This window comes from Musa acuminata, chromosome BXJ1-4 (assembly GCF_036884655.1).
Source record: "Musa acuminata AAA Group cultivar baxijiao chromosome BXJ1-4, Cavendish_Baxijiao_AAA, whole genome shotgun sequence".
Lineage (NCBI taxonomy): Eukaryota > Viridiplantae > Streptophyta > Magnoliopsida > Zingiberales > Musaceae > Musa > Musa acuminata.
The window spans coordinates 5,622,347-5,634,313 of NC_088330.1; the positions used below are offsets into that span (position 1 = coordinate 5,622,347).

At 39.0% G+C, this 11,967-nt stretch overlaps 2 protein-coding genes across 4 annotated transcripts; both read left to right on the forward strand.

Annotated features, from left to right (window-relative positions):
* Window positions 1-247: 247 nt before the first annotated feature.
* Window positions 248-1,624, forward strand: LOC135586847 (protein SOB FIVE-LIKE 5-like). Its single transcript, XM_065180809.1, has 4 exons — window positions 248-951; window positions 1,039-1,146; window positions 1,235-1,312; window positions 1,420-1,624. Exons 1-4 carry the CDS (start codon window positions 550-552, stop codon window positions 1,486-1,488), a joined length of 657 nt encoding a protein of 218 aa, XP_065036881.1. The 5' UTR covers window positions 248-549; the 3' UTR covers window positions 1,489-1,624.
* Window positions 1,625-4,990: 3,366 nt separating this feature from the next.
* LOC135643512 (NAC domain-containing protein 72-like) lies at window positions 4,991-11,568 on the forward strand. 3 transcript variants are annotated; one of them, XM_065160555.1, is made up of 6 exons: window positions 4,991-5,104; window positions 5,913-6,082; window positions 8,162-8,412; window positions 8,518-8,697; window positions 9,661-10,003; window positions 10,827-11,568. In XM_065160555.1, the coding sequence occupies exons 1-6, from the start codon at window positions 5,082-5,084 to the stop codon at window positions 11,111-11,113; spliced, it is 1,254 nt and encodes a 417-aa protein (XP_065016627.1). In that variant the 5' UTR covers window positions 4,991-5,081; the 3' UTR covers window positions 11,114-11,568. The 3 variants fall into 3 exon arrangements, with proteins under 3 accessions (XP_065016627.1, XP_065016630.1, XP_065016635.1); XM_065160558.1 differs by having other exon boundaries at window positions 10,884-11,568; XM_065160563.1 differs by having other exon boundaries at window positions 10,813-10,962.
* The last annotated feature ends 399 nt before the right edge of the window (window positions 11,569-11,967 follow it).

Genomic DNA, 11,967 nt, shown 5'->3' on the forward strand with positions numbered 1-11,967 from the left:
AATAATGAAACCGGTGTAGCGTGGTACTCTTTGCCTCGCTGTATCGCATGTGAAGCCGTTGTGCCTCCGTTCTTTCTACGGATAGAGGCAAAGACTCCCTCCGATGGTGCATGTGTGTGATGGACACCAAAAGAGAATAGAGAGAGAGAGAGAGAGAGAGAGAGAGCTCTTTGTATCATAGTCTCTCTTTCTTTCTTTCTCGCTCTGTGGTCTCTGTTTGTGTAGTCTCACTGTGCAGGTTCATCAACAAAGCGCGCCCAGTGCCCAACTGGCAGTCTTAATTTTCATGTGCACTGAGGAAAGCAAGGAGGTGGGAGGGGTGGCATCGAGACAGGGACAAAACTAGTCTGGGAATTGGCTCTGATGCTCTTCATTTCTTTCTGCCTCCAGTCTCCCTCCCAATCCCGCCACCACGTCCTCCTTTCTTCCAGTCGCATCTTGATTGTACTACGCCTACTGCTACTGCCACTATCTTCTCCATTTCAAACTAGTCCTTGAGGTGAGAGGAGGAGGAGCTGTCTTTTGCCAGAGTGCTTCTCCTATATTGTAATGCTGGGGGAAGGGGAAGATGTTAGCTCAGAGTGCAGCAGCGGATGTCAATCTGGTTGGACCACCTACCTAGACCACTCCTCCTGTGAGCCTCTTGTCTATAACAAAGGTGGTTTCTTTCATGGGAAGGAGGAGGAGGAGGAGGAGGAGGAAGACCTATCCATGGTCTCTGATGCATCCTCTGGGCCACCGCACTTTCAAGAAGAGGATGAGCATTGCTTCTACTATCTTCACTCCAGCACTTGCTTTGGAGGCAATGGCTGCCTCTGCTCTGCCTTGGTTCCAACAGCTGAATTGGCCGTGGGTGGTGGCAAAAAGAGGAGAGTCGAACCAAAGCAACAGGGGAAGCATTCCTCTCTTCTGGATGACACCGCAAGCTCCCCTCCCTTCAGCTCTTCCAAGGCATGCTCCATTCCCTGACACTCGCTCTCAGTCTTGATCTCACCCTTGTTGTTTCCTTGATCTCTTTGGGGTTCATTTACCTCGCAGACTAGTAGCTTTAGCGGCGACGACAACAGGAGCCGCGGCAGCCATATGATGCCACCCATTGCAAGCGTTTTGGAGTTCTCTTGTGGCTTCTCCGCTACTCATTTTAAGGTGCATTTGAGGTTCTGGTACTTTTGTTTCTTCGACAGTGTTCTTCTTTGCTGCGTTACATTGACTACAAAATATGAGATCATGGCAGAGAAATCATGCAGTGGAGAAGCAGATGGGCGGCTATCTTCAATCCTCTGCTCCTGTGAAACCAACCCCTTCAATACCAGTTAAGTGATCTCCATATTCTTCATCTACATATCTTCAAAGGTGAAAGAAATCTTCAGTTCTTCACAGTTTTTCTTTGACTTACCCCTGTGCACTTTGTATCAACAGGTACCAAGGAAAGAAGGCGGGAAGACCATCTGCTCGCAAGAAGAAGAAACAAAAAGGATAAATGTCTGAAGATCTCAGAGAAATCTTGCTTGGTCTTCTGTTGTACTTCTCTCATCTGTTATTATCCTTTTTGTCATGTCATTGCAGTGGGAAGCAATCAACCTGAGCAGTAGAAAAGAGAGAAATAAATAATAGCCTTCTGTTTCCCTTCTTTATTCCTTCTTCTCTCATGAATGAAAAGTAACAAAATGAAGCTTGTGGGTTATCTGCCCATACCTACTTTCCGTGGCATCAGAGGGAGCTACCAAACTCCTTTTCAATCCTCACCTCCCACCTTCCCATGGAGGATTCACAGCAATCCAGACTGTCATCATGAGATTACAAAACAACACTTCTTTATCTCAGTTCTAAGCCACATGCATAGAACCATCAGGGTGTACTTTCGAAATGCACATTCAGGCTAAGAACCCTTATCCAGTTAACAAGTTCATAAATTCCAAGATAAGAATCAGTGACCTAAAAGCATATGGAATGATGGAAGAGGAAGGAGCTACCAGAACATGTCACTTGTCCAAATAAGCTTCATGCATGGTCACTTTCAATACCAGCTTGGCCTAGAACAGCTCATTGATGAGCTAGCTGTGAAGGGGATCTCATGTGAGTCAGTGAGTGACATTAAAGCCACCCTAATATAAACAAAGGAATAAGATGCAAGCTCTCTACTACTGGCACTGCCAGCATTTTTGGATCAAACGGAGGCATACATAGCAAGCTTACCCACTATGAGCATGATGCAACAGCTAAGGACTGGTGAAAGAGAAACATGGACACCTTTTCCACTATTTTGAGAAGCTCTAAGATTCTTTAGATTTGATTTAAAAGGAGATAACACAAAAACCAGTTCTAGATAAAAACTCAAATGCCTGTATTTTTCTAGGACAAAGTCTATCCAAAACAAAGTTTGACTTGGTTAATCTGAAAGATCTAATCTAAGTGGCCTGAGTCCTTCATCCAGATATTTCATGCCGAGAGGCCAATTTAATATTATGATCCCTCTCCTTATTGAAATCCAATATCTCTGTCTCCTTTTTCTAATGTCTTCTGCCTCCTAGGCTGTCCCATCTGGCACTGTCTCGAGTCCTGTGCCATGCAACTACAACATGAAAGAGAGAAACAATATAGTTAAAGAAAGAGGATTGGAGTTCGGAATGATCACATATCACAAAATCTAATATCAGGGAGAGAGAGAGAGAGGAGAGAGAAGCTAGCAATAAGCAAATAAAAGCTCCCGCCTCACTGCAATCTGATGCTGTTCTCAATTAAAATACAGCCCTGAAGTGCACTACGTCTTTAACTTGAGCACTTAGCCCCAGAAACTCTCAAACCAAGATATCACCATGAGCAGAGTAACATGTTACATTGGTACTCCCAATCATATTTGCTGAGTATGAGTTCTTGGTGGTTTGATGCAAAAGCTGGTAAGAACTTTGTCAGGCTATAAATTTTTAAGCACATCGATGAGATGAAAGATTGCTCACTTGACCCTCATTAAGAATCACTAGGGAAGAAGACAAGCTATCAAATATGCAAGGTTTGGCTTAAACCACAAAAAGAGATCAAATAGACACCAGGCTGCAGAAGTCAAACCTAGTCTTTCAGAGAACATAGCTCTTTGATGGGGTGCTGCTTTTGAGTTGGTTCACTCATCGCAAGCCTTCATAAATGAGTCTTTAACCGAGCAAGCAAACACATGCACATGAACCTTAGCAGTCAAATCCAGTCTTTAAGACTGCACACCCTCATCATCTTTGTCAGCCTTTGCGTTCACCACCTTTATCAGCCTTAAATGGCAATTCATTGGCGGTAGTGAGTGGGTCTGATGCCCCCATAAATATTCTCTTCGAGAACAAACATGTGGTATGACTGACTCACACCTTCCACCTCCATCATCTTGGTCCTGATATCATCAAACACCCACTGAATCCTTTGAAGTCTCAACAAACCTTCCTCGTTGCATCTGATCTCAGAGAGGAATCTACCATCCCTACAATAGAAAGAATCGATCCAACATAGTCTCTTCATTGTGAGAATGAAAACATTAAAATTTGATTTTAATAATACTTTTGTCATTCTATTATGTTTTCATGATCTAATAACCTGTATTTCTCTCGATATAAATCTTACGGAACCATAAGAGATTAATAATACACACTTAAGATATTAGAGAAATTATCTAAAACACTAATTTGTTTAGCTGATAAATAATATATATTGTCATGTGAGACAGACTTTTCATTCGGAGAACATGTACTCAGTCTCGAAATGATTGTCCTTGGCGGACCACTGTGATCAAGTGCAGTCAACAAGGACAAGTGGCCGAGACAGTGAGTGCATTCGGTCAAACGGAGGCAACACGTTGCACCGTGTTACTCGCGAGCCAGTGAGAACGCAATCGGGTGCGATTAGGACCGAGATCTAAAAGTAAACACCGTCTAAAAAATGTCAGCCGAAGAATGTCCAAGTTATAGATCCTCATCGATCGAGCTTAAATAAAAGAATTCAAAGTCACAATCTCTTTCATACCATGATAGAAAACGTTCGATTCATTTTAAATGGTAAAGACCGGATTAGATCCCCCGAGTTTATGAGAATATGATAGTATCTTTACTAGCTATGATACATTAATATTTTAATATATAAATATATTCGACTTTTAATAAGTTGATCTGATTTATCATCGTATCAGATTAATATTTAACATATAAAAATTATATTAAATACGATTTCGACAAATAAATCAACGTGTTGCTACGATCATTCCACAAAGGATGGAGCTCATAATAATTTTATTTCAACCCAAGTCAAATTGTACCTGAATTCATTATAAAACCGATTGAAAAATAGACGGATATAAGCATCCAAAGAATTCGCTAAAGGAAACTATCATGACCGGTCTTAATCAAACACAGTGGATTACAATCCACCATCGCGTTTCTATCCCAAAAGACGTCCTTTGCGTCGCGGTTTTGGGACGGGATTCGCCATGCGTCCTTTGTCTTCCCCACGTGAGTGATCCGTTCACACTGGAAGAAGCTTTTTACTTGGTGTGGTCCAAGGTGGACTGGGCCCCGCCGTTCCACCGACCAGGGCCCAGTTGTCTACTTTCACGCCGTGGCGGGTAAAATTGTCATATACGGACGGGATCTTCGGGTCTCCGAGGGGCCCCATTCGTCGAGAGACGTGTGGAACTGAAATCCTCGGTTTCATAAACGCCGTCTATCGCAATCATAAGCATAGTTTGGATTACATCATAATTTAAATTTCTGATTTTTAATTTAATTATATAAACTACTTTGTCATAGGTTGGGCATCAATTTAATCGAATATATATATATATATATTCAATATCTATTATATTATTATAATATGCACCCAAAATATGCTTGGATCATATTCAACGGCGTAACGATGGCATGTCGGATGACGTCAAGCAGCGGCGGCTCCGTGAGTAGAGATTAATCGGAGGGTAGAAAAAGGAGTGCCTATTCGCTCCACTTTAACTAACCATGGGTTTAACCCCTCGGGTTAAGAGCTTCTCGCGCTCTATATAATGAGCTCACTGGCCGTCGCGCTTGCCTTCGCTTCAGCGTTTCGATATATCGATGCGAGGAGTTCCGGATCCCAGGTTAGATTCGTAGCCTTGGTTTCGATTCCTTTCATTCGGTTCTCGGTAGTTTGAGTTGTTGGAGATTGATATTTCGAAATAATCCGACCATCGTCATCGAATCGGTTCTTTGATTTCTGTTTTTCTGGATTCTTATGGTCCGTGGAGTTGTTTCTTCGGATCGTTGTGGGGGGCTTTATGAGAGGTTTGAGGGAATTGTTAGGTTACCCATTAGTGGCTTTCTCGGAGTCTTCTAGGGTATTTGGTATTGTTCCGAATTGTGGTTGCAAATTGGGCCTTTGCTGATGGTCTTCGTCGATTGTTATGGATGCGTTTGCGTACAGATTCCGTTTTATGTTATCGGACCAAAATTTAGCTTTTTATGTTAATTCTTTAATTTGTCGTTGGCCTTTGATTCGTGTGAATTTTGAACAGAGGACAGGAATCATAAGGATCTGTTTGTTCGATCAGATTCATTTAAGATTTCCAATTGATGGTGTTTTTTCGCTTGCGTTTGTTATCTATCCACTTCAAAATTCCAGATTCGGCGTTCCCCCTTTCGGATGTTGCTGTTAGCTAGGATTCTTTGTTTTGCTTGGCAAGCAAAGAAAAAGGACGTTTTGGATTGCCACGACTTATAAATTCCATTTTTCTCTAGTGTTATTGTCATCTATAGAAACTCTGTTTTTGCTTGTCAAGCAAAATAAAAAGCGAGACGGTTTATTATTGTCCACCCTTGCTATCCTCTCCCGTGCTTATTTGTTCTTTTAGAAAGTTTTTGTTGCACTTGTATTTTAACCCCTTCCTTTATTCGGCCATGTTAAATCAGGGTTGACTTATATCCTTCAGCATCCAAGTCTGTCCCAGTGGACATTAACATCAATTCAACTGATGATGAAGTTGTACTGTACCTGGAAGGCAGGAAAGTTGGAGATCCCACTCCAAACAATGTCATCACTGAAGTGAACCCTTTTGGCGTCGAACCATGGGATTCTCCTGGTTAGCTTTGGTTGAGATTCGAGTAGCCTATTTTATATCGTTGTTGTTGATGGTTTCACGGTTAAGGTATCAGATATCAAAATATTAATCCCCTGAATCTAGTATTGATGGCTACTTGAGGATTACTTCCATTGCATGGTTATGCTTTTGGTTCTCAAATCATTAAAATTATGAACTATCATCTGGGACTTGTTGGTATTTTACATTATTAAAAAAATAATAATTATAGCATCACAGGCTTAACATGAAGTTATCATGCCTGAGATTTCGGATCCGGATTCTTATCTTGTATGCTTTACTATTCATTTTTGGGCTAAATCTGACTTTTCATATTGTGGATTCTCTTAGTTTATACAACGGTTGTTGATAGCCTAGGACAGTATCTGTTGCTTTAGCTTAAATGATTTGGCTCATTGCTGGTTATAGTAAACATATGAAGAGAAGGAAATACTTTCAGTAATTCCATATAATTAATGTTTGGCGATGAGCACCTATATTTCTCCAGCGTATCTAAATATGGACAAGAACTAATGGTATGGATATCCTGAAAGTCACAGGAAGAGTTTGTGGTTTGGACAATTATAAGTTAATTTTCCTCTGTAAAACTAAGAAACTTTGGACTAGGTTTAACATTCATTTTTTTAGTAAGATTTCATTCAAAATGCAATTAGGACAATGGCTCCTATGCTTTGTCAGGTGATGAAATATATTTTAGTTGACAATATCTTTAAGCTGGCTGGAGGTTTCAATTTTTTATTATGATGTCAAACTGAAAGTAACAACGCATAGATAAAAAGAAAAAAACATGTATATATGCATGGGTACGTATCTGTATAACTCATGGTTTATGCACCAAAGGTAATACCTGAATGTGAAATCATAATATTTGCCATGCTTATATTATTTGACTGTAGATCTCAATGCAGTAAACTGATTACACAGCTATGTCAGTTTCAGGTCTAGAGGATGAACAATTACCATTTTAATGGAATGTAACATCAATCATCTAGCAAAAATAGCATATCTTTAGGTAACAGGAACTTGATGGTGCCCATTGTTAGCGTATGAACAGCAACATTTGTTAATTGAATTTGGTTATGGTTGCCTCTCTTTGTTTGTGCTTTCTTCTGATATCCGGTTAGCCACTCATCTAGATGGAGTGATGTTTCTTGGATCTAGAAACAAAGTAGTTTCATTTGTGGTTCACCATTTCTAGTCCAGCTATATCTTTCTATCTACACATTGCAAGCCCAGAAGATCAGAATAAGACATAGAACATTAGGCCCACAAGGAAACTAAAACATATACATTGATTATACAAGATAATGCACACATCATAGATCAGTCATGTGATGAGTAACACGAGAGTTGTAGCAGGATTCTACAAAAATACAAAACAAAAATGATTTTAATCAGAAGGCAAAATTTTGGTTGGAAATCTAATGTTGAGTGCATGAAACTACAAAGATTTCATATGAATGCATTGTCAACTTGCCATTCATAAAAAAGATCACACTATATGTAAGATGGGGTGATATGATTTGAAGTCTTTGTAAGGAAACCATTGAATCTATTGGGCAGCCATCTGTTTACTAGAGTTTGTACTACAAGTTGGTTAACATGTGCCTGAATAAGATATTCAGCCTCTCCTGGCATCAAATTTTCCCTGCCTTTTCAATCTGAAACACTAGAAAGCTTTAACTACACTGAGGAGCTGAGTCACTTAAAATAAAATGCAGAAAAAATTTGGTACCTGTACCACTCAGAGGGGCCACGATCTCCTGAAGGGGGATGTGAAACTACAAAGATTTCATATGAATGCATTGTCAACTTGCCATTCATAAAAAAGATCACACTATATGTAAGATGGGGTGATATGATTTGAAGTCTTTGTAAGGAAACCATTGAATCTATTGGGCAGCCATCTGTTTACTAGAGTTTGTACTACAAGTTGGTTAACATGTGCCTGAATAAGATATTCAGCCTCTCCTGGCATCAAATTTTCCCTGCCTTTTCAATCTGAAACACTAGAAAGCTTTAACTACACTGAGGAGCTGAGTCACTTAAAATAAAATGCAGAAAAAATTTGGTACCTGTACCACTCAGAGGGGCCACGATCTCCTGAAGGGGGATGTGAAATCAAAGTAACAAGATCTGGGTACTGGAGACCAACAGATGATGTAAAGATATATACAGGTACCAGCACCATTGGTAGGAAAACAACACTGGAATTTTGTAAAGGCAAAGTACCTTTCGGAGACAGAACTGGGTGGATGATGCATGAATATCAGGCGGAACAGCAGAAGCTGAATGGATATATTTACTCAAAGGTACTCAATCAGTCTTGACACTAAACTCTTCTGGTGCCTAGCTAATATGTAATTTATAGAACTTCATAAATACCTTAGAATTTCAATTTTCACATGATTTTGCAGGATAGCAGTTCCTTGTTTAGAATCTTCCTGCAAACTGACAGAAGTAGAAGTCAAGGGGAATTGAATTATTCTACAAGTGCTGGTGCATCTGGTGGTGAGTATGTAGAACAATTGTTGTTGAGCCTTCTAGAACAAGAAGAGATCAACTTATGTCTGACGGTTTCTGCCAACAGTTCCCAGGTAGAGACTGTTTCTTTTCTTCAAGTTGTGGTTCTTGCTCTGCATCATTGCTATTAAGCGCTTTGCACTATGTGTGTCTTTTGGTTCTTTTCCAAATGGCATTGATGGTTGAACATATCTTGGAGACTCTTTCAAAATTATTGTTGGTACTCTTTAAATTTTATCGTAGCCAGGATTTTTAATTTGATAATTACTTCTATAACAAATGTCAGATGTAGAGCCCTGATCTAATTGATATGATTTTTGGTCCATATTATACTGTTTAATTATTATTTTATATCTTGGCATTCACTAATAAATTCCTTTGAAAAACACCACCCGCTCTCTCGAATATCCGAGCTCGCTCCACTATGTAGTAGCAATTTTAAGTAAATTTGCAAAGTTGATTTGGTTTGAGGATTGCTAAATGAATTACAAAGTGATAAAACCAATTAACTGGATCTATCTGACATGGGATTTCTTTCCCTTTATCACTCAAATCTGTTGGAGAAGCCATAAACTGGCCAGGACCATTCCAAGATCAGCTTAGAACCAGCTAGAAATTTTTCGCAATAGTCTAGACTTGAACTGGTTAAATTGGTGGGGACAGTTGAGCCTGCCCGCCATAACCTGCCTGAACTATCCTGGAAGCAACCAGGTCCAGTTCTGATTGAGTGGTTGTCAATTCTGGCTGGTGCTGGCCGAGTCTGACCAGTCCTCCTAAAAAATCAGGCTTTTCTTCCCGGATCCAACCTGTAGCACCCAGAATTTTCTGTGTATGCTATCACTGTTTTAAGTGAGAATTGCACATGCAAGCCAAGCTGGCAGTGCCTACTTGTATTTCCTGTGCTGGTATACAATATCACATAGGCTTAGTATTTGCACGTGGTGCATACCACACACTTGAAAGCCTTGAGTAGAATAGTATAAATGATTTGATTATAAATTTTGTGCACACTTTAGTTTGACATAACTCCAACGCAGACTGTTGCTGAGACGGATCAAGCACAATCAGCATTGTCCAGCAGAAGGCCTGATGAACCTGTACCCGAGAATTTTTGTGAGAACATGTATAGAAATTGTGACTTTTCAAAGGGAGAATACTTGGAATTGAATGATTTTAATAGTCCAGAGACATCTTCAGCTAGTTCAGACAATTCCAGCCGGATGTCGGTGAATTCTGATGAAAACTTTGATCCTGATGCACTTTTAAGGGATATTGAGAATGATCATGGCCTTGGTGTTGAAGAGGAGTATACAGAATGCAGGTTCAGTATTTCTGCACCTGTCAAATCAAGTCAGGTGGTTATCAGGCCTCCGCCATCAGGTATGCTAATATTCCAGCTCCTTTGAAAACTTATGCAATTTTTTGAGAAGGTTCTTGTTACTCATAGAACTAGCAATTGGCTTTGTGAGGGAATATTTAAGCCTAGTTAGGCCCATCAGCCTTCAATCATATGCTATTTCATAACCACCATCTATATTGTACACTTGGATCATTCTTCCCAGTTCCCACATTACATTTTCATTAGTAGCTAAACTTCTGCACTACCTTGTTTATACTTTGTTTAGTTATCATGCTTGTACCACAAGTCAACCTGAGCACTTAAACTTTGATGATTATACTTAGTGCTAAGATTTTTAGGTAGAACAAGCTGTAATGACTGCAGCCCTTTTTATGACACTTTGTACTCTGTTCAATCTTGAATGGACAAATCCATATTCAGATATATTATTGTCATTTATCATTATAGGGATGATGAATTTGCTTCTACTTTATAAACAAAGTTATAATTCTATTGACTATTAAAGGCATGATTTTGTATTTTTTTCCATGAATTTCATCTAAATCATCAGCATTTTAAATTGTTGCCTCATAACTGTAATTATCAATTAATTAAATTATAATGAAGATAGAATTTGAAGTCCTAGCAAACAACTCCATTTTAAACTTTATAGAGAGACTAGATTAGATTTAATTGTCCACTCTAATTTTGTAATATCTTTCTTGGTTTTTTTATTTATTTCTTCATTTCTTCGAATGAATTTTGGATGAGATTCTCTTATTTATGTGTCTACTTTTTATCTGCTATAACATATTTGCTAAATATAGCTTTTACAGCTTTAAGTTGGTAGTCATTTATGCACAGGTTCAATTAAAAGAAATGGTAATCTTGCAATCTATGAGAACAATAATTGTGGAACAGGCCATCTGCTGGACAGAAATGGATTGACAATACAGCCAGGGCATTCTTCATCGACTGATAAGATGCAGCAAAAAGGAAAGGCTTCTACAACTAGCAGGCCGCTTGGTAGTCATGCCAACGAAATTAATGATAGCTCACAGCGTCTCAGGGCTTCTGGGGGGAATGGAAAGAACTCCATTCATAAGTTTGCAAATATAGGAAAAAAATACTTCTGCTTTGGATCATTTTGATCTTAACATCGCCGGTGATATGATTGACTCAGTACATCACTGATATTGATTATATGGGGAGAAAGGATTATCGTAGCAGTATTGTCACCTTTTCCAAGGTTTCCTTGCTTTCAGATCCCATAAAGAAGTTACCCTGATAATTTAAATGTTTATGTATCAGCTTTGAGTGATCACAAGGAATGTAACACCCATCTTGAAGTTGTCAAATAGTTTTCCAAGAAGTGCCAAGGGTGGAAGATGTGTTTAGGTGTCTAGGCTTCATCATGTTTATTTAACACAAGTCTTGCACATTTACTTAGCTAAGTATGAATATATGCATCATAATCATCATTCTCAGCACCATTAGTTGTAAAAACTGATAGCAAGACAGTTGTATATTTTGTTGATATATGTATTTGTTATGTTTGTATAACTACATTGTCCATTCATAATTAATTGATTACACTTTGACATCATGTATACACTCCCATGGAGGGCTCTGAGACATTTTCTTTTTAATGGTTGTGATTGGTTGTTAGAATTTTGTGGTGCTCATAATAATGCTGTTTCTCTTTTGAATTGCTTCATTAGATAAGGCTTCAGTTAGCAGGAAATTGTAGGATATGGATTCATGTTTGGGACAGGAATTTGTAGTGAACGAAGAATATAAAAACAAGCAAAGCAAAACAAAGAAAAAAGAAACACAATATCTTTCGTTCTTAAACCCAGTTTTGAAGGTGCATAGTCAAAAGCCATTGACACTCTGAAGACGATGATGATTCTTCAGTGGCGGTTTGGTAGCTGATAAAAAGGATTTTGGTTTTCCGGGAAAAAGAATGGAGAAAATATTTTTTTCTTCCCAAGAAAAATATAAT

Bases quoted from the DNA above. Each gene is read 5' to 3' on its own strand.
- LOC135643512 (XM_065160555.1), top strand. From the start codon at position 5,082: ATGCGAGGAGTTCCGGATCCCAG. The intron at 8,698-9,660 runs GTAGAGACTGTT...ACTCCAACGCAG, and splicing joins TTTCTGCCAACAGTTCCCAG to ACTGTTGCTGAGACGGATCA. The intron at 10,004-10,826 runs GTATGCTAATAT...ATTTATGCACAG, and splicing joins TATCAGGCCTCCGCCATCAG to GTTCAATTAAAAGAAATGGT.
- LOC135586847 (XM_065180809.1), top strand. From the start codon at position 550: ATGCTGGGGGAAGGGGAAGATGTTAGCTCAGAGTGCAGCAGCGGATGT. The intron at 952-1,038 runs GCATGCTCCATT...TTTACCTCGCAG, and splicing joins CTCCCTTCAGCTCTTCCAAG to ACTAGTAGCTTTAGCGGCGA. The intron at 1,147-1,234 runs GTGCATTTGAGG...AGATCATGGCAG, and splicing joins TCTCCGCTACTCATTTTAAG to AGAAATCATGCAGTGGAGAA.